This window comes from Syngnathus floridae, chromosome 2 (genome assembly GCF_059516105.1).
Source record: "Syngnathus floridae isolate MCC-2025c chromosome 2, RoL_Sflo_1.0, whole genome shotgun sequence".
Taxonomy (NCBI): domain Eukaryota; kingdom Metazoa; phylum Chordata; class Actinopteri; order Syngnathiformes; family Syngnathidae; genus Syngnathus; species Syngnathus floridae.
The window spans coordinates 3,085,817-3,110,156 of record NC_142414.1 but is presented as its reverse complement, the minus strand read 5'-3'; the positions used below and the strand labels follow the sequence as shown (position 1 = coordinate 3,110,156).

General features: G+C 46.4%; 1 protein-coding gene across 7 annotated transcripts in view; it reads right to left on the bottom strand.

Moving 5' to 3' along the window:
• lama5 (laminin, alpha 5) overlaps positions 1–24,340 on the bottom strand; it is a 347,871-nt gene that overhangs the window by 197,691 nt on the left and 125,840 nt on the right. For all 7 annotated transcript variants that reach the window (XR_015863095.1, XM_088398876.1, XM_088398835.1 and 4 more), the window contains 6 exons: positions 7,474–7,535; positions 4,734–4,833; positions 4,569–4,621; positions 4,366–4,471; positions 2,575–2,674; positions 2,283–2,439 (listed from right to left, as the gene is read on the bottom strand). Coding sequence is in view for 6 of the 7 variants with exons in the window: in XM_088398876.1 (XP_088255002.1) it covers positions 2,283–2,439; positions 2,575–2,674; positions 4,366–4,471; positions 4,569–4,621; positions 4,734–4,833; positions 7,474–7,535 (578 nt within the window). In the remaining variant the exon portion in view is untranslated. The remainder of the gene's footprint in view (positions 1–2,282; positions 2,440–2,574; positions 2,675–4,365; positions 4,472–4,568; positions 4,622–4,733; positions 4,834–7,473; positions 7,536–24,340) is intronic.

Below are 24,340 nucleotides of genomic sequence, written 5' to 3'. Positions count from 1 at the left end.
TGAGCTTTCAGATACAGTTTTACGTTAATGCCACGCACAAACCTTCCCCTGGAATCCTTCCACTAAAATGAGTGGCCCAAGGAAAAGAAAGGTGAACACTGAGTGCCGAGTGTTTAAAAAAATAGAGAGGACAATTTGGCTCGACCGACGTGTGTGAGCAGACGTTCCGTCACATGAACGTCAACAAAGCCCGTCACAGCTCTAGGTTAACGGATAGACACCTCGGCTCTATCCTAAGAATTACCACAACAAATTTTATTACAGACGATGATGCACTAGCAAAAAAGGGAGACCAACAATACTATTGATTTCTTTAGCTCCACCAGCTCAGTGGCCTAGTAGTAGAGTGTCCGCCCTGAGACTGGAAGGTTGTGGGTTCAAACCCCGGCCGGGTCATACCAAAGACTATAAAAATGGGACCCATTGCCTCCCTGCTTGGCACTCAGCATTAAGGGTTGGAATTGGGGGGTTAGATCACCAAATGATTCCCGAGCGCGGCACCGCTGCTGCTCACTGCTCCCCTCTCCCCCAGGGGATGGATTAAAATCACATGGGGATGGGTTAAATGCAGAGACAGAATTTCCCTGAAGGAGTAATCCCAAGGGATTAATAAAGTTGAGTCTAATCTAATCTAATCTTCATTACTTTATTTAGAAGTATTCTTTCACTGATTATTCAAGATGATGTATTTGGTCAGAATGTTTGCCGTTTGATGTGATTTCGCCTAATTAGATAAACATATTTCAGAAATTTGACCTGCAGGCGCTGAAGTGATGGAAACTATTATTCATAATAACAGTGTCGTATTTGGCGCTGAAGTGATGGAAACTATTATTCATAATAACAGTGTCGTATTTAATGAGAATCACTGATAGTAGTTTTTTGGTGAGGTATTTTTTTAATGATGTTAATAAATGCATTTGTTTTCAAAAAGCTTTTTTGGAATATCCATGCTTTACTACCTACTAAAAGTACAAACATTTTATGCAATTACCTTTATATGTCATTTCTATTACTTCACACAAACACTACATCCATCTGCTCCTGGTTCGGCCCCCCGATCAAAATTTAGAACCAAATTCGGCCCGCCAGTAAAAAAGTTTTTCCTACGTGCATGACAGCCAGCCTTCTCAGTGAAGTACATTGCGCTGAGGCACACCCCGGCTTATGAGCGCTCATTGCTGGCCGCTGTCCTGATTCTTTCTCCACGGCGATGCATTTTTATTCGTGGGCAGCTGTGTCATGTCACCGCTCTGGCCCTGTTGGCCGGTTGACGTGCCTCGGGAGCACACTTCGCCACCTGGTTGCCTGGTTTGTGGCACACAGGTCGCTGTGTTTAAAGAATATAATTTGAGTCGCCACGACACGACCAAGCATGAGGAAAAATACATCTGTCTAATAAAGAGCGCGCAACAGAGGGTGATGCATTGCTAGCAAAACTGCAAGCCCAACAAGGACTTTTTTATCAAACTTCACACCCACAGAGATGCAGCGGTCAGGACAAGTTTTGTCATTTCCCGCAAAATTGCCAGAAAAAATAAGCCGTTTACTGACGGAGAGTTTATTAAGGAGTGCTTATTGGACTCTGTTGCACTGATATGCCCGGAGAAAAAGAGCACATTTGAGAATGAGTCACTCTCCCGACGTACCGTAACAAGGCGGGTTGAGGACACATTGATATGTTTCTCTCAATGTGTTGTAATTCACAGTTTGAGGAAAAGTTAAAGTTAAGAATAAATTGTACTGATTAATGATTTTTTATTTGACCTATACACCACAATTTCACATAGCCCAAAATAAATATAAACTGAATAATTGTAGTCTTCTAATTACCAGTACTAGCTATTTAAAATAAATAATTTAGTGCATACTACAATGGAATAAAGTTGAGCAGGTTTAAATTATCGTTGGTGTGGCCCTCTGACATAACTCAGGTTTTTCATGTGGCCCCTTGTAAAATTTAATTTCCCACCACTGTGTTAGAGCCTCCCTTTTGTTCTTTTCCTGTTTTTGCATTGTTGCACATGGTTGTCCTTCCTCTTTCATGAAAGCCTGGCTGGCGCGCTTCCCATGCTTGTCTGCAGTGACGCATGTTTCTCAGAGGCACACTATCAGTGTATATTTGAACGCTGTTCTCCCGTCACTTATAAACCAGCGAAGTAGCGCATTCACAAAAAGTGAAGTGCAAATTGGCGAGGGATCACTGTATGGGAAGTTTGAAGTTTCAAGCAGTGAATGGTGAAAAGACACAGCTAAAGAGAACACATCTTCATATTCCAGACCTGGATAGGAGACATTTGAGCATAACCCCTCCAGCTGAAGCCAGGGAATTCCACAGGGTCGTAGCCGAAGCGCACCGGCCGGCCATCCAACATGGTGCCTTCTTCCGCCTCAAACTTGAGGTGGTGAAGGTCAAGAAAATAATGATCCACAGCAGCTCTGCGCATAAGGTCACATCACAAATCTATCAAATTAAACCAAGTATGGATGTGTGAGATCTCTGTTCTCTGATGCGCTATGGATGAACTTTGTGTTTGGGAGATGTTGTATACACTGAAATGGTTTTGAGCTCACAAGTTGCACTTGAGTCCCTGCACATTCGGTCTACAGTGACAGCGACCGCTCTGCTCATCACAGGCTTGACCCTCAGAGCCACCAATATCACACTGGCACCCTGAACACACAAAACATAGCAAGGGATAAAATACAGCAGGAAGAAATCTATTTTAGACTATTTAGACAAAATGTGTCAAATCATTTCAAACTGAAATCTTTATCCTCTTATTATTGTTTATAATAGCCATACTAGATTTGTTCTGAGGAGTCCTGAAATGACACCTCATGGTATTCCGTAAGAATCGCTAGCTGCAGTTTATCTTAAAATGCTATTCAGGGCAGGGCTGGACTGTAGTTTGGCATCTTACCAACCGAGTGCTCCGTGTTTTGGCTGGATGGACTCTCAGTTGTAGGGTTGGTTGTAACAGTCGGGTTAGTATTCTTGGTGAATAAAATGCCTGTTTATGCCTCTCTTCATTTTCCCTCGATTTGATGCGTTTATTTTCCTTTTTGCTTCAGTTAAGATACTGTAGTTCAGGGTTGCTAACAACACACACAGCTAAGAGCCGTGAACAGAACTACAGGCAAACACCCGCCCAAACTCCGTCTCTTATTGGTTTAGAGCACAATATTGTCCTGCCATGAGTGTGAGTCCAGTCACAGGAGAACACAGTGATGATGCACTTGCCAAGAATTATTATTGTTTTTTACCTGGGTAGCATTAAGTGCACCGGTGCGACCGAGAAAAATTATTAGTCGCACTTTCAAAAGTTTTGCTCGCATATCAGATTTATGACCCACCGAGCAAAAAGAATGGGCTCTTTTTAAGACCAATCATCCAGTGCTCGTCGCGATGTTGCGTAGAGTCATTGCCAATTTTTTTTTTTTTTTGGCATGGCGCCGCTGAGTGGCAGCCTCCTTGCAGTGTTCTCTCTTTTCCACTTTATTTCCTTCTTTTCTCCTTTTTCTTTCTTTCTATTTGTCCATTCGGCGATGCTGGTGCCTTCTACCTCACCTCAGCGTGTGCAGATCGCTTCGGATCGGATTTTTTTTTTTTTTCCCTTGGACCGGGATGGCTGCGCACATCGGTCGGAACCGGCGTGACTCTACGACGGCTTCCTGCTCATCCGGCCGGTGCTGACCGGGTCCCTCGCCTTGGCCTCGCAGCCGCGACCCCTGTGGGGAGTCCGCTCCCTCATGCTCGTCGGAACCAACGACCTTTGCCGTGCCAGCCCCATGGTGACCATCTGCACGTGCCCCGACTGGGTGCCCAGGACACTGCTCACACGTTTGCCTGTTTTGTGATGTTTTACCAATTCACAACCACGGTCCATTGGGCACCGTTCAACTTGACTGCCCTTATACCTTGTTTATGGACCCCGTGGAGGCTGTTTTGTGTGTTTTGGGGTGTTCTGGTATAGAGGGGGGCTGGTTGGCCGCTGTTACGGTTTGTCTTGTTGCTTTGCTTTGATGGCTTTTAACTTTCGCACTTACTGGCTTTCTATGTGGCGCCGTTGTGTGGCAGCCTTATAAGAGCCTATTGAGTTGCGCTCATGCCATCTGTGTGTCTTTTATATACCCGCTTATGGTATGAATACTGCTGGGGCCTGAATTTCCCCACCCCTGGATCAATAAATGTTCAATCAATCAATCAATCAATCAATCAATCAATCAATCATGAAATCGTAAAAAATGTTTTGAGATATTTGAGAGGGTTAGTTTTGTTTCCATTACCAGTCTGCTATTCCGCAGTTTGCATATTTCTGAGGGTAATGAAAACCCAGCTTCTAAAGCAGAAGTATGACTCACCTTGGCAGCCAAAGTACTGGTGCTCCTGCAGGTTGTAGAAGCCATCTTTGCAGGTGGTGCAGGTGCTACTGCAAGAATTTGGCTTGCAGTGACATTGACCACTGTCCTGCAATTGTATAATTGGGAAATTGAAAAAAAAAAAAATCAGGAAAAAATGTTGCACAAAAATAACAGCAACCTTCCAGCAATCAAGACCTCCTCACCTGTGCACACTCTGCAACACCGCTCAGCGTTCCAGCGATGTTACACTCACACTCTGCGCGGGAGGTCACACGCACGCACGCACGCACGCACGCACCCACACACACACTAGTCAGTCGCGGCAACGAGTTGGACTTGAAGTGTTCGAACGGATCAGAAAATCTTACTAGTGCATCCATCAAAAATGTTGGGGGACAAGTTCCAGTACAGAGGTTTGCAGCGGTCACATGCCATGCCCTCAACGCCATCACGACATGCGCAATAGCCCTAAGGGAATGAAATGAAAAGGCAAGGAGCTTACTTTTATCATATCAAGGGTCAAATTGTAAAGTATGACAACTTACTTTAACAAGACTATGACTAATATGATCATCGCCTTGATAATATTGCCTTCTTATTGCTCTAACAGTTATTCTAATTGCTTTACAGCTGGCATGCGGTTGACCTAACCCTAACACTGGTGGGCCATTGTTCATGTCTCCCTACCTCAATCAAATAATCATCTCATTAGCCAGCTCTGAAGAAGTTTGATAACAATCCTGAGTATTTTGAATTTTATGACGAACAGATTCTAGATGAGGGGATTTGGCTCAAATTACCTCCTAGTATGACAAAAATAAGTAGACTTGGCTTTCCCTTGATCATTTGAGGCTAAAACTAGCTCTTAGAACATTGAATGTCACCTCTCTGGCAGGGATGAAGCCCAAGCTGGTCTGCGGAATAGAGCGGTTCTGACTGTACAGTGATCCTCGCCACGTCACGTTTCAACTCTGGGAACATGCTACTTGGCAGGTTTATAAGTAACGGGAGAATGGTGGAATACACACTGATAGCGCGGGGCGTGCCTCTGAGCAATGTGCATCCCCGCGTACAAGCGCGAGAAGCGTGGCAGCCAGCCTGACACAAACAAGGCGAGTTTATAAGTAACGGGACAATGGGGTTTGAATACACGCTGATAGCTGAGCGGCAGCCAGCCTGTCACAAACGAGGCAGGACAACCATGTGCAACACTGACTGTTTATTTAGGGAATGCAAAAAGAGGAAAAAGGGTTAGGCTAGAATACCAGCAGACCGGTTGCACGAAGCGACTGACGAGCCGGTCAGCGAGCTCGTGTCGTGGTGGCATCTTGTTACACAGCAGATCAGGCAAACAGGAATCAGGTGGAAGGCTTGCATGTGTCAAGGCTGACAACCAGCCAGTTGTACCGCGACACAGCGGATAAGGCAAATGGGAATCAGATGGCTGGTGTGCGTGTAACAAAGCAGATGAAATGGCAAGGACTGACCGTGTCTGTATACACACCTTAATCAGCGGGTAATACGGGACAGGTGGTGGCGATTAGTGCCGATTAGCACCCGCAGTACCGTATTGGTGACGCGTGCCCCCTGAGGTCTAGCGTAGCGAGTGTGTCGGCCAGCCCATAGGGCGAGAGTGGAGATGTAACAAAGCCACGCACAAAGGAAAAATGCACCGCCGGGGAGAAAGAGTTGGGACAGAGACAATGAGCGCTCATGGCGCGGGGCGTGCCTCTGAGCAACCTGCTTCACTGAAGACAAGTGTGGCTGGCTGTCGCGCACGTAGGAACAAAGCACTGCCCTCCAAGAGTCGGGACAGTGGGAATGAGCGCTGATAGAGCGGGGCGTGCCTCTGAGCAATTTGCATCACTCCGGTCGTGACAGAGTTCAAGCACAGGAGGCAGCATCCAGCCACGCGTGAGGAAGGAAGCACCAACTGGTGCAGAAGGAGTCAGGACACGTGAAAATATTACGTGTTTGTTTTTTTATTTACTGTAAAAGTACAATACACGCACAGAACAGTGTGTCAATAGTTATTAAGGGAATGGGTAAGGTTCATCTTGCATAAAAGTATGGGGGAGGGTTTAAAAAACTAATATTGTGTATTGTACCACAATGCAACAGGAGATTTTTGCGCAACCATGACTCTCTTTGGTTTCGCTACGCATGATGTCCCCCGGGTTAGTGTAGTGTGGCATTACAGAAGATGGACTTTGCATTGCTTTGCAAGGTAAACCATACTTCTAATTGACTTACAATACACCCATGACCTCTCGCGGCTAACAACAACCACTACATGTTGAAAATTTCAACACAGTGGTGTTTAAATTTCTAAATAATGTATGTATTGTTTCTACTTTAAGGAATTTAGTTTTTGGTGGGTGGTTCTGGAATGCATCTCCAAGAAAAAACGACGGATCACTGTAGTCAGGCTCGCCTTCACACACAGCTTGGGCTCTGGTACCAGTCCTTTCAAGGGGATTTGGAAACTCATCTACTTTGGAGTTGCCCACGTCTGAGCAGTTGTGGGCATACAATTTGCTCCCAGGCTTGGCACCTTTATGTTGAGGTTCACCCCAGTGTACATGAGATTAGCCTCTACGAGTCTTGACTGTTTGTGCCTATGCACCAAGCAGCAGCCCAGAGTACCTACTTTTTGTCCTTAGAAGGAGTGCTGGAGAGTGCTCCTTCTGAGGACTCCATCTTTCTGCTAGGTGACTTCAATGATCATGTAGGTAATGACAGTGAGACCTTGAGTGAGTGTTGAGTGGTGTTCTGTTATTGGACTTATGTGCTTGACATGGATCGTCTATAACAAACACCATGTTCACCGACAGGAGAACCTGGGGACGTCCCAGGACACACTTGAGAGATTGTCTCCCAGACTGTCTCTCTGGGTTACTGCCATGCGTTACCTTTGGAAGAGCTACAAGTGGCAGAGGAGAGGGAAGTCTGGACTTCCTTGTTCAAGCTGTTGTCTACGTGACCCTACATAAGTGTAAAATAAGGTCGACGAGAATTTCTCTCTCTCTCTCTCTCTCTGTCGTAATAATAAAAAGCAAATCAAAACAATTCAATCTATATTGCACCTAAAAAAACTTAAAAACTCACCACAGGAGAAGAAACAACATCAACGGAAGCTGCAATGGAACCTGCAGGATGACATTTGCCAGCTGGTAACACACGCGCACACGCACAGACACACAGACACACACACACACACACACACACACACGCTCATGAGTTTTAACCATTCAAATTATCATAGTGCACTTCACTGGATTTTTAAAGTGTTCATTTATTAATAATGATTTCATCACAAAACTTTCCTGCTGTAACAAATGCAAAAGTGTGTGTTTTTTTCTTAAGGCCCATGTATCATGGTAATAAATTCTACTGTTTTACTCATTCAGATGTGGTCTATATTAAGTGGAACAGCGATGCTTTCGTCTGAATTCCTTGTTTTGATACCATCACAGGTACATCTTTTCTACTTGTTCTGAGGCGCGGCTTAGAGCAAGCCATTTTGGTGCGGTGTCTTTAAATGCAAATGAGATACTTCACACCCCACAACCTTCAGCCCGCAAGATGTGCGCCTTTTTTTCCTATCGACATATTTGTAGTTTTTTAGCCGAGGTAGCTTTACTTGTACCGCAGACATTTTGATTGATTAAAAGATATCAATGGCAGAAGCCTTGTCCATGCATAACACATAATAAAATAAATCCCCTCTCAATATTTATGAACGCCTTGTAAACAAGCACTGCAGTTAAGTTATTAAGTAAGCTAATACTAGCACTAGCGAGAACCTAAAGAATGCAATTCATCTGACACAACTACTCAAAATAAACCCACAAGAAGTGAAAACAGAGCACACAGCTTCAAAATCAGCAGAAAGACTGACGCTAATGCTATGGACGTCTTGTAAACAAGCACTGCAGAAAAGATACGGAGTAAGTTAATCCTAGCGTTCGCGAGATGCTAACAAATGCATTTAACACGTTATTGTGTTTGATGCAATTCATCTGATACAACTACTCAAAATACATCCACAAGAAGTGAAAACAGAGCGTACAGCTCTAAAATCAGCAGAAAGTCTGATGCTAATGCCATGAAAATGAGGGTATAATATGAAAGTGAGATACTGTTTATTATTTTTGAGTCATCTCAGGCTTACCGCTTTACTGTTTCCGTCGTTTCCATAGATTGAAGGAACTGAACCATCAACGAAGCGAAATATTTCAGCGAATCCTTCTCTATACTGACAAAATGGACTTTGCCCACAGATGTGGGAACACTGCTTGAAAGTTTGACCAGGCACTTCAAAGTCAAAGTCAGCTTTATTGTCAATTTCTTCACATGCCAAGACATACAAAGAGATCGAAATTACGTTTCCCACTATATACTTCATTGAGGTTCTGATGTTTGGGGACGGTGCAATAATTTGTGTGGATCGATGCATCCAACCATGAACATTTTGATCTCTCCACTTCGACATTCTTGAGTTGTTTGGACTACAAAAGTCGGTGCGAGTGATAAACATGGTGGATTTGCGGAACTATTTGGCAACACCTTATTTGGTTAGTCCCGCCCCAATGTATGTGATGTAATAGATAAAAATACGTAATAGAAAACTGAGAAATCTGAACGGAGTAAAAAACAGATCATAAAAGTATTTCTGCACCTGGAGGGATGTATTACACTTTTCTACACCCTTGAAGACTCCACATACACAAGAAATTTATTTTAAAAGCAAAAAAGTTCATTTTCAATGATACGTGTCACTTTTTAAATTGCCTTAATTTCCACATTTAATTATTATGCATTGTCTTTTTTGCTTATACGTACTCCCTGCATTGTGCTCAGGCTACTTGTCATTGCTTTTTGGGCACCAGACTTTCAGTGAGGAGGTCCACCCTTCAGCTGAGAGTGGCCTCCTTTTCAGATAGGTGGCAGAAGTAGTACCCCATACCTGGACTTCAAGGGAAATGTAAACCAAAAGAACCCTTACCAATTTCAATTATATGCCGACGTATGAACAATTCTGCTTCCATAAAGCCTCTCTGAACGCATCTTGTTTGCGTATGTTGGTGACTAGTGAAAGGAAACAGACAGACGTGACAGGGCACTTTGGCTCCAGAGAGGCTGCTCATTTCTTGCTCTTAAATCAGCCAAGGAGAAGCTAATCCTTTTAATATGTTGAAGTCATCATAAGTGGAGATGTCCATGTAAATGTTGGTGCCAACTGTTTTTGGACGTTTTTCTCTGTACAATGGGGAAATTGTTATCTCTTCTTTCCCGTGACATCATCAAGACATGGAGGTGATGGGTGTGTGGCCCTATTCCTCATTAAAAGTGGGTATTTTAAAAGGCATTAATTGTTTCGTTATCTCTCCAAGATGAATGGATAATTAGAAAAAAAATGTTTCCTGATGAAAAAATACATAACCTGGGCTAGTTAGTGAAAAATGAACCATCCTCGGTTTACGCTCCCTTTAACTCTTTGAATACAGAATATTGTGTCCTATTGCTATATATACAATGATGGTATTAAAGGAAAGATTAGACTCCCTCCTTTAATTAAAAAAATTATATGAGCTGGGCGAAGGCCAAAGGCTGGGACCTTGGCAGTCCCATCCCCGTCTATAGAAGCTGGCTTTGGGACATGGAATATCACCTCTCCGGCAGGATAGGAGCCTGAGCTGGTGTGCGAGGCAGAAGAGTTCTGACTAGACATAGTCCACACACAGTTCAGTTCTGGTACGTCCTCTTGAGAGGGGCTGGACTCTCTTCCACTCTTGAGTTGCCCACGGCAAGAGGCGCCGAGCAGTTGTGGGTATACTTATTGCCCCCCGGCTGGGCACCTCGCATTGGGGTTCAGTCCGGTGAACGAGAGGGTAGCCTCCCACCGCCTTCGTGAGGAAGAAGTGCCGGAGAGCGCTCCTTCTGGATCATTCTGCTGGGTGACTTCGATGCTCACATGGGCAATGACAGTGACACCTGGAAGGGAGTGATTAGGAGGAACGCACCCCGGGAGTCTTATCTGCCCCTTAATAAAATAAAAACACGTTGACAATAATACTTGTCGATGGCTCCTACGTCATTAATGTGAATGATGAGTATTCTCGTTACTGGAATACAAAGAGTTGATACGAATGTGAACGTTTCCACAAAAAAATAATCACCTAAAAATCCGGATTGACCTGCAGTGTAGTGCTCTGCCACTGGCTGGCAATCAGTTCAGAGTGTAGTCTGCTTTATGCCAGATGTCAGCTGGGATATGCTTTAGCATCTTCACTCCACTGCGGCGGCATCCAACAAGTAAGCAAAATTCCTTTGATGGGTGTCGTAACTTGATAACAGGCAAAGGCATAAATGCATAAATGGCAAAAGGAAGCACGGGGCCTTGTGAGATTCGGTTGGAGAGGATGCAGGCGCTAAATGTTCGCCGCTTCTCCACCGGAGTTAGCTTAATTTTAGTCCTTTTCTTTTTAAACTTTTAATCAGTATTAAAGTTAGTAAATTAGAGGGTTTTTTTTACTGCTCTTTAGCAACTTTCTGCGACTTGTGGCCACCAGCAACAGCAAGCCATTCTTTGCCTACCTGTCCTCCTGCATTATCAGCTGGTTCCAGTCCTCTACTCTCCTCCGAAGCTTAGATCACCTCCAAGTTCCCACAGGATGCTGTTCGGCTCTTCAAACCACTACTCGCAGGCTAAAGCAGCCAGGCCACTGTCGCCAGGACCACAATAAACCTCCACAACCAGCCGGCTGCCTGCTAACAGCCCCCGCCAACGCATCCCAGTTAGCCTGGCTAACATAACAGTCAAAAAGTTCAGCATTCCTCTGACCGGCGAAATATTCCATCCCCCGCTAACTGGAGCTGAGAAATTACGAAATTCCAGCCTGCTTCAGTTATCAAAAAACTTGGTCTTTTCTCCCGTCCACGATATACGTATACACAGAAGCAATAACCGTAAGTTTGTATACTCTGGGACCGATCACAACATACCATCCATCTGAGCGCCCCGTCGTATCTGTTCCACGTCATCAGAGCTCTGTCGCATGTACTGTTTATACCAAACCTGGGCAAATTACGGCCCGCGGGCCACATCCGGCCCTTTGTGCATCCCTGTCCGGCCCGCATGTGGCCAATCGTAATTAAAAAATAATAATAATAATGTGTCGTACGTACAATACAACTGTTTCGCTTTTATTTTGAAAGACGTCGCACTTCTGTGTAGCGTACGTGTATGTGAGCTGTGCGTGAAGGTGAACAGTGTGAAGTAATGCTGCCCGAGAAACGTGTGCTGACCTTCAGGAAAGAAAAGTTGTCAAGGAGCGCCGTGTTTTCAACAAGACATGGACTGCCAAGTATTTCTTTACAGAAATGAAAGGTAAAGCCTTGTGCCTGATTTGTGGTACACAGGTCGCTGTGTTTAAAGAATATAATTTGAGTCGCCACTACACGACCAAGCATGAGAACAAATACATTTGTCTGATAAACAGGGTGCATCAGAGGCTGATGCATTGCTAGCAAAACTGCAAGCCCAACAAGGACTTTTTTATCAAACTTCACACCCAGAGATGGAGCGGCTTTGTCATTTGAGGAAAAGTTAAAGAAGTTAAGAATAAATTGCACTGATTAATAATTGTCTTTTTATTTGACCTTTACACCACAATTTCACATAGCTTAATATAAATATAAACAGAAGAATTGTATTCTTCTAATTACCAGTACCAACTATTTAAAATAAATAATTTAGTGCATTTTACAATGGAAGAAAATTTAACAAGTTATCGTAGGTGTGGCCCTCTGACACAACTCAGGTTTTTCATGTGGCCCCTTGTAAAAATTAATTGCCCACCCCTGGTTTATACCAACGGAAACACTGTGAGTGCGCCACAAACTCAGCAGCAGCATGGAAAACGTGAAGTGGATTTACATGTCCTCATTCCACTTCAGAGACTCACCACATCATCCACAATCAAAATAGAGCTTTTTAACATCCAGTCACTCACACTTAAAGCAGCACTCATCAATGAACACATTCTGGACAAGGGCTTAGACGTCATGTGTCTTTGTGAAACCTGGCACCAACCTGAGGTTTATTCCAGCCTGAATATAGCCTGCCACCTATACTCAGAAAGCCCGCAGTACCTAGCGGCTTCGACATTTTTCATAAAAATTAGCTAGAAATAACACCCCTTCCCCTCCCCTCACCAACCTCATTTGAATGCCTTGCTGTTAAATGTAAACCACCTTTTCCTTTGACACTACTTCTCATCTACCGGCCACCCAAACTCAAACCAAACTCAGTCTTCATCTCAGAAATGCATGACCTTCTCACAACACTTTGCACTTCATCTTCAAATGTCATAATTCTCTGCGACTTAAACATCCACGTAGATAAACCTTCCTGTCTGTTTGCCCGTGAATTCATGCAACTTCTCGACTACCACTACCTCAACCTCTCACATGTCCATGTCCCTACTCATATGAAGGGCCACACATTCGACTTGGTCATCACCGACATCACCACCCAGGTCAGCAACCTAGTTGCCTATGACATGGGAGTGTCTGACCACAAGGTAATTGCCATGACTCTGCATTACCCCTCCTCCCAAACTAAAACGACAAATACACTTCAGAAACCTCAAACGCATAAACCCGGATACCCTAACTAATCATCTCTCCTCTGCCACCCATTCATTTGCTACTGAATCAGTGGCATTCTACAACATCCCTGAGCAGTCTTCTGGACACCCATGCCCCATTACAAACTAGAACTGTCTCCTTTTCCCGATCAGCTCCCTGGTTCACCAGCGAGCCCCGGAGAATGAAGGCTGCTGGACATGTCCTGGAGCGGCGGTTCATTGCCTTGGGATTTACAGTCTACAAAATGGCCTACAGGGACCATCAAAAGGCCTACTCTAAGTCCCTCAGAGGGCACAAGCAAAAATCCACTCAAATATCATCAAAAACAGTCCCGGCAACTCGAAGCAGCTTTCCTCAACAATAAATCACTTCCTGGAAACACAAACTCCCACAAACAGAACAACAACAACTGAACAATGCAACAACTTCCTTTCGTTCTTCAGAACGAAAATGGATAGTATTCACTCTTCCTTCTTTGCTGCCCCCACTCCATCTGTTCTGACTGCCAGCCCACAGCCTGGACCGCTCCAGCCTCTGTACTGCTTTACCCCAACTACGCCAGCATGAAGATGAGAAAACCATCAGTCGCGTGAAACCTTCCACCTGTGCTCTGGACCCCCTTCCCACAACCCTTGTTAAACTGAATATTCAAGCCACATGCCCCCTGATCACCAAAACTATTAACCTCTCCCTACTGTCTGGTCATGTTCTGTCAGCCCTGAAATCAGCCATCATTACTCCTCGTCTCAAGAAACCATCTCTAGACCCAGACATCCACGCAAACTACAGACCAATTTCCAACCTCCCGTTAAAGTCCCAATGATCATCGTCACACACACATCTGGGTGTGGTGAAATTTGTCCTCTGCATTTAACCCATCCCCATGTGATTTTGATCCATCCCCTGAGGGAGAGGGGAGCAGTGAGCAGCAGCGGTGCCGCGCTCGGGAATCATTTGGTGATCTAACCCCCCCAATTCCAACCCTTAATGCTGAGTGCCAAGCAAGGAGGCAATGGGTCCCATTTTTATAGTCTTTGGTATGACCAGGCCAGGGTTTGAACCCACAACCTTCCAATCTCAGGGCGGACACTCTACTACTAGGCCACTGAGCTGGTAAGCTCGAAGGTCCTGGAGAAAATCATCGCCACCCAACTAACATCATCATCTCAGCAGCAATAACCTCGCCGAACAATTTCAGTCTGGTTTTCGCCCCACACACAGCACCGAAACAGCCCTGGTCAGGGTCACAAACGACATTCTTATGGCAGCCGATGCCAACTCTCTCTCCCTCCTCATCCTCCTGGACCTCACAGCTGCCTTTGATACCATCGACCACACCATCCTCATAAACCGCCTTCACTCCACCATCGGACTCCGCAACACCGCTCTGGCCTGGTTCATATCCTACCTCTCCAAACTAACCAAGTGCGTATCCTTGGGAGGTGCAAAGTCCCGGACCCAGCCTGTCACCTGTGGTGTCCCCGAAGGATCTGTGCTCGGTCTCACCCTGTTCACCCTGTACATCTTACCCCTCGGCCGAGCCATCAGCAAGCATGGTTTTTCCTACCATTGCTATGCTGATGACACACAGCTCTACATAAAATTGGACCAAACACCCCACTCAACCACCACTGCACTCACCATCTGCCTGGAGGAAATAGAGGTGTTGATGAAAGAATAATTCATGCAATTAAACAGCTGCAAAACAGAAGCCATCCTCATCGGCACTCCACACTAGGTCAAATCATCCCTAATACCTATCACTTTTTTTGGTCAGGGCATCACGCTGTCATCCGTCGTTACCAACCTTGGCGTGCGAATGGACCCCCACCTCAATTACGAGGCCCATATCAAACACATCTGCAAAACATATTTTTTTCACCTCAGAACCATAGGCAAACTCCGCCCCACCCTGCCACTGCAGGATGCGGAAAAACTCGTCCACGCCTTTGTCTCCTCCAGGCTCGATTACTGCAATGCACTTCTCATCGAGATCACTGGCGAGAGCCTTCAAAAGCTCCAATATCTCCAAAACAACGCCGCTAGGATCCTGGTGAGAATATGCAAATACGACCATATCACACCCATCCTCCAATCACTACACTGGCTTCCCATTTCCTTTCGGACTGAATATAAGATATCCCTGTTAACTCATCAATGCATCCACTGCAACGCACTCCCCTTACCTTAAGGAACTGGTCACTCTCCAGTCTTCCACAGGGAGTCTCCGCTCATCAAACATCAAACGGAAGACAGCCTGAATGAAGACATGCGCACCATGGTAGCATAGCTTCAAAAGTGGCGTCCCTAGCTCAGCGTTGTAAAGACTGTTGCTGCATCACACCATCTCAGTACCAGGGAAGCAAGGAGAGAACTTGTAGTGAACATTGAGGGCAAACACATGGAAGTTCAACAAGCCCCGAAGTACCTTGGCGTGCGTCTGGATCAGACCCTGTCCTTCAAACAACACCTTGAAGAACTGAAGGCAAAAATGACATCCAGGGTTGCACTGATCCGCTGCCTTGCTGGAACAACCTGGAGAGCCTTTGCTAAGACCTTGTGGATATCAACTCAAGCGCTGGTCTTCTCTGCAGCACAGTACTGTGCCCCAGTTTGGAACAGAAGCCCCCATGCCAAAAAGGTAGATGTGGCAATTAACAACGCCCTCCGAACTATAACAGGATGCCTGAAGCCCACCCCTGTGTCCCTCTTGCCTATCCTTGCGGGAATAGCGCCGGCCAACCTTCGTCGATAGGCTGCCACCCTTGTTTTCGCCAGGAAGGCAAAAAATAACAACTGGCACATCCTGCACAGCACCACAACAACTCCAGCTCCACCAAGCAGACTAAAGGCGCGCCACCCCTACAACATGGTAGCACAAGAGATGCTCAGTTCCATCCCTCAGTGGCCTAGTGGTAGAGTGTCTGCCCTGAGACTGGAAGGTTGTGGGTTGAAACCCCGGCCAGGTCATACCAAAGACTATAAAAAATGGGACCCATTGCCTCCCTGCTTGGCTCTCAGCATAAAGGGTTGGAATTGGGGGGTTAGATTACCAAATGATTCCCGGGCGCAGCACCGCTGCTGCTCACTGCTCCCTTCGGGGATGGGTTGAATGCAGAGACAAATTTCACCGCACCCAGTTGTGTGTGTGACAATCATTGGGACTAACTAACTTTTTTTTTCAACTGAGGACATCTCCAGAGATGCTTGGCTGGAAGCAGCTTGGAAGCAGGAGTGGGAGGCAGCTGGTCCCTCCATCATGCACCGTTACATCTGGAAACCAGGAGACGGCGCCATAGGAGGAGACAAACTACCTCGCCAGCAGTGGACCACACTGAACCGTTTGAGAACTGGTGTTGGGCGCTTCAACACGTCTATGCGGCAGTGGCGACTGGCAGACAGTGCGGCATGTGAGTGCGGTGCCCCCGAGCAGACAGCCAACCACATCAACACCTCCCCCCTATATAGACCACCCTCGGAGGCCGGCCTCTTTGACCTGGGACCAGAGATGCTGGCGTGGCTCCACGACACCAAGTTGGAACTCTGACGTTACACGAAAGAGAAACATATACCTCCTCTAAACCTCCAAAACAAACCTCCGCTCCATGAGAGACCGAGCTTTCTGCTCTGTCTCCCCCGAACTGTGGAATGCCGTCCCAGTCCACCTGAGAGCACCACAGTTGGTTGACACTTTTAAAAACAGTCTTAAGATATTTCTTTTTAAAAAAAGCATTTCTGTAGCACTTTGAAATTCTATGAAATGTAAAGTGCAATATATATACAATTTAGTATTATTATTATTATTATTATTATTATAACTAGCAGTGAAGTAAAAAAGGCTGTCAACGACTGCTGGCTGGGCTTCGTTGACTGGACAGTCATTGTCCCAGCATCTGAAGCGACAGAGTTCAGAAAGATTGCAAACGTGCAACTGTACATTGTCGTTGGCCACTTTTTCATGTCATCCTGCTACATTAGCAGGAAGCGGGATTTTTTCAGTAGAAAGAGGATTTTCACTTTTCAGAAGTATCAAATGGAATTTCCCCTACATGGTCTGTAACTGTCGAAGTGGACTCACGGTAACAGGCACCGTGAAAACAAAACGGCACATCCAGTGACGTTACACCAGGCATGTCTAAAGTCCGGCCCGCAGGCCATATCCGGCCTGCGTCTAAATTTAGACTGGCCCGAAGCGTTGTCCCCTCCGGGAACCATCACCTTAATGTGCTGGAGGGGTTTGTGTGTCCCTATGACCCTGAGAGTTATGTTGTCTGGAGCTTCCAGCTCCTGGTAGGGCCTCCCATGACAAACTGGTCTCAGGCAAGGGGCCCGACGAAGAATGGTTCAGGGCAGGCCAGCAGGCCCCAAGGGGGCAGCCCCCCCAGCTGGCTATCTGGCAGTGGGCTAACAACCTACTCCAGATAAAACCCCTTTTGTTACAAAACCAATCAGAAATAGCCGGACTGACCCAAGGTATCGACCCCCGCCCGTCCCTGACCTACGATCTATCAATCTCCGACATCCCTTCCGTGTTGCTACATGGAATGTGCAAACACTTCGACGAACAGGTCACGCCACTCTTCTATCTTGTGAACTGTCTCAATACAACATCTCCATCACGGGACTCTGTGAATCACGCTGGTGCGATAGCGGTGAGAAAAAAGAGGGTGACCACAGCTACATCTGGAGCGGCCCAAAAGATTACAGAGGGCTATATCGCGTCGCCCTAGCAATGCCGTGTCAGTTTAGGAAATCCCTTATCGGATGGACCCCAGTCAGCGAACGACTACTAATTGCCCGTTTCCAACACCAACACGGCAGGATGTCAGTTGTTGTCGCCGACGCACCAACTGAGGTCGCAGACGACCGAGCAAAGAATGCCTTCTTTGATCAACTACATCAGGTCATCCAGCAGATACCCCCACATGACATTATTGTGCTAGTAGATTTTAACGTCACTGTCTCCTCCACCTCAAGAGACCCGCAAACCAAAAATGTCATTGGCCCAGAATCCCCAGATCCCATCACCAAGAACAACGGAGTCCGCCTCCAGCACCTATGCAATGCTGGAGGTCTATCTATCGCGGATACATGGTTCCCCTGGAAGAATATACACAAATGGACATGGTACAGCAATGATGGCAAAACCCATAAGGCCCTAAATCATATACTCATCTCCAGTCGCTGGAAATCCAGTGTTACCAACTGCCGTGTGTATCGTGGGGCCCAGCTAGGCAACACAGACCACCGCTTACTGGTAGCCCAGCTGAGACTGAAATTAAAGGCCATCCCATCATCACAGATAACACCTCGACTGAGATCTTCCCATCTTCAACACCCAACCATCACCTCAGTGTTTACCCGCTCCATCACCAACAGGTATAAGACCCTAGCCAAGAAAGAACTTACCAAATCGGACCTTTTCGTGTCTAGAATAAACCAAGCAACCACTGAGTCCATCCGACGCACCCACCACACACCTAGGCGTCCCTGGATATCACCAACAACACTAGAAATCATAGAACTGTGCAGAGCTGCACGTCTCAGAGGCAATATGACAGAATATTGTCGCCTGAATAGTATACGGAACACAGCAATACAAGCAGACAGGGAGAAATTCTGGCAAGGAGAAGCAGAATGCCTGGAGTCTGCTGCAGAAAATAATAACTTCACCCAAGTGTATCGGACCCTGAAGCGAGTAAAAACAGGCCCCCAACAGAAGGCAGTCCTGGTAAAGAACGCGCAAGGCAACATACTGAACTCCGAGGTCGACTGTATCAGCCGCTGGAAGGAGCATTTCAGCGATCTGTTGCATCATCCCTCACCCCAAACGGACAACACTCTCACCATATCATCCGTAAATGCCAGTGCAAATTACAACTGCAGCACAGACTCCATCACAAAAGAAGAAGTCTCGCAAGCCCTGGCTACTCTTCAAAATGACAGAGCCCCAGGTATCGGTAACATCACAGCGGAAATTATGAAAGCGGGTGGTGACAACATCATTGACTGGCTCACCCATATCATCAATCATGTCTGGATTGCCGAGCACCCCCAAGAAGACTAGACCAGAGGCATCATTCTCCCCTTCTGGAAACATAAGGGTGATAAAATGGTCTGTAACAACTGCAGAGGCATTACACTTCTCTCTATCCCAGGAAAGATCCTCACCCGCATACTTCTCACCCGGGCCCTGTTAGGTTGGTTCCCAGTTCTTTATCTTTAATGCTTGATGTGCTAACAGTAATTACCAAGAGGTAGCCTTCACAGTTTAACTATTTAATGTATGCCAGAATGATCGATGCACAGCTGTGGAGCCCTTTCTGCGAGATGCCGAAGAAGGTCTAACTCCCAGCGCCAAGGTTCCTGCTCTTATACTACTCCATATTTCCCCACTGCACGCTCGACAGGTCCAATGATCAAGACCCTAATGCAAGGAACTCAGCAACAACCACAAAACACAAACTCTCCCAAGACCAGCCTACCAGAAAATTTACACTCGTGACTACCCCTTATCACTTACCGAACCACTTTTCCAACATGTCAGTAAATGAGTTAGACACACCAGAGCATAATTTTAATTTATACGACAGACCCCAACACTGAAACTCCAATGCGGGAGTCGTATTATAGTAAAAATTAACATCAGAAAATATATACATACATACAAAAAAAACACGCAAACAAATGTTAAAAAAGACAAATAAACCAAAAATATCACATCCACATTGTCAAACAACATTTACAATTTTCCAAAGACTTTGTTTTCTGTTTTTATTCTCTAAATTCAGACAATGAGAAACTCCACTTGTTTTACTCTTCAATTAGTAACGAACAATATCTTTTTTCCTTAAATTTCAGCAAATCTGTCACTTAATAAAATTAGAAATTATGATGGGAATCCAGTCCACGAATTTCACCAATAATAAATTTTAAGTTTACCTGTCTTGCTGTTTGTTAATTATACAACCCTATAACTTGGAGGTTTGACATTGGACGATGTAAGGCAGATGCCGGACTGTCAACCACTCTGGTCACCTATTACCGTGATGGCGTGATGTCGAAAAACAGGATCAGCGAACACAAGACCACGGGTCACGGCACCATCTGTTAGGTTCCCAGTTCTTTATCTTCAATGCTCGATATGCTAACAGTAATTACCAAGAGGCAGCCTTCACAGTTTAACTATTTAATGTATGCCCGAACGATCGATGCACAGCTGTGGAGCCCTTTCTGCGAGATGCCGAAGGTCTAACTCCCAGCGCCAAGGTTCCTGCTCTTATACTACTCTGGGCTGCCTTTCTGCAAGGAGGAGACTCTGCCGAGCCTGTGTGATAATGTGTGACCTTGTAGTCTTAACTGAGAGCGAATTCTACACATGTACAAAGAGTGTCATAGAGAAGAGAAATCTGATGAAGCAAGAGAAGGGTTACAGCGATATAACGGCATAGCTCAAGCTACCTAGCTAATCACATGTGCCAAAGAGGCCTATTCTAACACGGCCATTAGAAGAAAAAGATGCCCCCAACAGGCGGGCTTCATGCCAAACCGCTCCGCAACAGACCAAATCTCTGCCCTCCGCCTCATCATAGAGAAGGTACATGACACCTCTATATTGACTTTCTTGATCTCAAGGCGGCTTTTGACACTGTGGACCACACCTCCCTCTGGAACAAACCTGGGCAAATTACGGCCCGCGGGCCACATCCGGCCCTTTGTGCGTCCCTGTCCGGCCCGCATGAGGCCAATCGTAATTTAAAAAAAAAATAAAATAAATAGTGTCGTGCGTACAATACAACTGGTTCGCTTTTATTTTGAAAGGTGTCACACTTCCGTGTAGCGTACGTGTATGTGAGCTGTGCGTGAAGCTGAACAGTGCGAAGTAATGCTGCCCGAGAAACGTGTGCTGACCCTCAGAAAAGAAAAGTTGACAAGGAGCGCCGTGTTGTCAACAAGACATGGACTGCCAAGTATTTCTTTACAAAAATGAAAGGTAAAGCCATGTGCCTGATTTGTGGTACACAGGTCGCTGTGTTTAAAGAATGTAATTTGAGTCGCCACTACACGACCAAGCATGAGAAAAAATACATCTGTCTGATAAACAGGGCGCATCAGAGGCTGATGCATTGCGAGAAAAACTGCAAGCCCAACAAGGACTTTTTATCAAACTTCACACCCAGAGATGGAGCGGCTTTGTCATTTGAGGAAAAGTTAAAGTTAAAAAAGTTAAGAATAAATTCCATCCATCCATCCATCCATCCATCTTCTTCCGCTTATCCGGGGTCGGGTCGCGGGGGCAGCAGCTTTAGGAGGGACTCCCAGACTTCCCTCTCCCCAGCCACTTCATCCAGCTCATCCCGGGGGATCCCAAGGCGTTCCCAGGCCAGCTGAGAGACAGTCTCTCCAGCGCGTCCTGGGTCGTCCCCGGGGTCTCCTACCGGTGGGACATGCCCAGAACACCTCCCCAGGGAGGCGTCCAGGAGGCATCCTGATAAGATGCCCGAGCCACCTCATCTGGCTCCTCTCAACGTGGAGGAGTAGCGACTCTACTCCGAGTCTCTCCCGGATGGCCGAGCTTCTCACCCTATCTCTAAGGGAGAGCCCGGACATCCTGCGGAGAAAACTCATTTCGGCCGCTTGTATCCGAGATCTCGTTCTTTCGGTCACGACCCATAGCTCGTGACCATAGGTGAGGGTAGGAGCGTAAATCGACCGGTAAATTGAGAGCTTTGCCTTTTGGCTCAGCTCTCTCTTCACCACAACGGACCGGTACAGGGTCCACATTACTGCCGACGCTGCACCGATCCGCCTGTCGATCTCACGCTCCATCCTCCCCTCACTCGTGAACAAGACTCCAAGATACTTGAACTCCTCCACTTGGGGCAGGATCTCATCCCCGATCCGGAGAGGGCATTCCACCCTCTCTACACCCTCGGCAGGATCCTCGAGGGTGCATGGGAGTTCGCCCAACCAGTCCACATGTGTTTTGTGGACTTGGAGAAGGCGTTCGACCGTGTCCCTCGGGAGGTTCTGTGGAGGGTGCTTCGGGAGTACGGGGTGCCGAGCCAACTGATAAGGGCGGTTCGGTCCCTGTATCACCGATGCCAGACTCTGGTCCGCATTTCCGGCAGTAAGACGGATTCGTTCCCAGTGAGGGTTGGACTCCGCCAAGGCTGCCCTTTGTCACCGATTCTGTTCATAATTTTTATGGACAGAATTTCTAGGCGCAGCCGAGGCGTTGAGGGGGTCCGGTTTGGGGACCTCAGCATCGCGTCTCTGCTTTTTGCAGATGACGTGGTGCTGTTGGCTTCTTCAGGCCGTGATCTCCAGCTTTCGCTGGAACGATTCGCAGCCGAGTGTGAAGCGGTCGGGATGAGGGTCAGCACCTCCAAATCCGAGTCCATGGTCCTCGATCGGAAATTGTACTGATTAATAATTGTTTTTTATTTGACCTTTACACCACAATTTCCCATACCTTAATATAAATATAAACAGAATAATTGTATTCTTCTAATTACCAATACCAACTATTTAAAATAAATAATTTAGTGCATTTTACAATGGAAGAAAATTGAGCAGGTTTAAGTTATCGTAGGTGTGGCCCTCTGACACAACTCAGGTTTTTCATGTGGCCCCTTGTAAAAATTAATTGCCCACCTCTGCTCTGGAAGATTCTCACCATCCTCGGAGCACCAAGAAAAATCATCACCCTCTTTCAACAGCTCTACAGGGATGCTGAAAGCTGTGTGCGTGTCAACAGTACCAACTCCACCTGGTTCTCAATCAACAGCGGTGTGAGAAAGGGATGTGTAGCTGCACCAGACCTTTTTAACTATCATTGACCATTTGATGGAACGGATATGTGCGCGTATTCCAGGGGTTAAACTAGGCAGTTATAGCCTCACTGATCTGGAATACGCAGATGACACCACGCTATTTTGCTCCACCCCTGATCAGTTGAAAGAAGCCTTGGAAATCTACCAAGAGGAAGCCAACAAGCTGGGTCTGTAGGTCAGCTGGCCCAAAATGAAACTGATGCTCATAGGAGGCCCATTCCTTCCGCCGCTGCATATCAATGGAAAAGAAGTCCATTTTGTAACTCCCTTTACCTACCTTGGCTCCATAATCACCAGCAACAGCAACATGCTACCAGAAATAAATCGGAGACGTGCTCTGGCAGCCACTACCATGAAAACACTCTGGAAACCACTGTGGAGAGATCACGCCATATCAAGAGAGACCAAACTCAGGATATATAACTCCTCAGTCTTGTCCATCCTCCTTTACGGAGCAGAAACCTGGCCTCTCAACAAGACCCAGGCTGCCAGAATTGATGGCTTTGACACCAGAGCACTGCGCACTACAGAGGGGATAAAATGGACGGATAAAGTCCCCAACTCTGTGCTGACGGAACGCACCCAAGAGCCCCTAGCATCCCACCTGGCAGCACAACGTCGGCTGTGCTGGTATGGCCATGTCAAAACACTCCCCCCTGAACACCCGACTCACGCTATCCTCAATTTCCAACCAAAAATTGCCAGCTGGAAACGACCCCGCAGTGCCCCCCGCACTCGATGGATCGATGCCGTCACCATGGACCTACATCACCTGGGCCTGTCGCTAGCTGAAGCTGAGCACCTAGCACTGGACCAAACCAACTGGCGAAGACTAACTAAACTGATTGGCTCTACGCATGGCGGTGAGCAAGAGAACTGATGATGCTGATTGTGTCATAAACTCAATAATAAGTGGCCCGCTGGCACTGTCGCGGGGACCTGCGCTCCCCAGGGCGAGCCACAGAAATGAAACTCGTCCGAAAAGGAACGCTCACATGAGCCAGCGCTCATGAGCGGTTGCGAGCGTGTCTCCCTCGTTCCTTCCCAGTTTACGCGCACACAGGTGTCCATTTGCAAGATAATCAGAGACACAGACACTTCCTCATTCAAATGTCCGCACACCAAGGACTAAGGCGACGCTAAAATCAGAGACGCTGCAAGGGAAAAGCAAAAAAAAAAAAAAAAAAAAAAACACGGACTACTGGTGAAAGCTGTCTACTTCGTACAAACTCTACACACTACTACGCTTCCGCGCCGCCCACTCACAGTGATTGCAAACAACAAAAATAGTATGGATTATTATTTTGTGATTATGAAGTAATTTGTTGCGTATGAAGTTGAAATAAAAACGATAATATGGAGAATGATTTAGTTTGGATTAAAAATCTGACATGATGCAAACTGGCCTGTCGACTGCAGTCGCAACACCAGTATCACCCTTCTCATTAATACAATAACAATAATAAAACAAACTTAATACATCT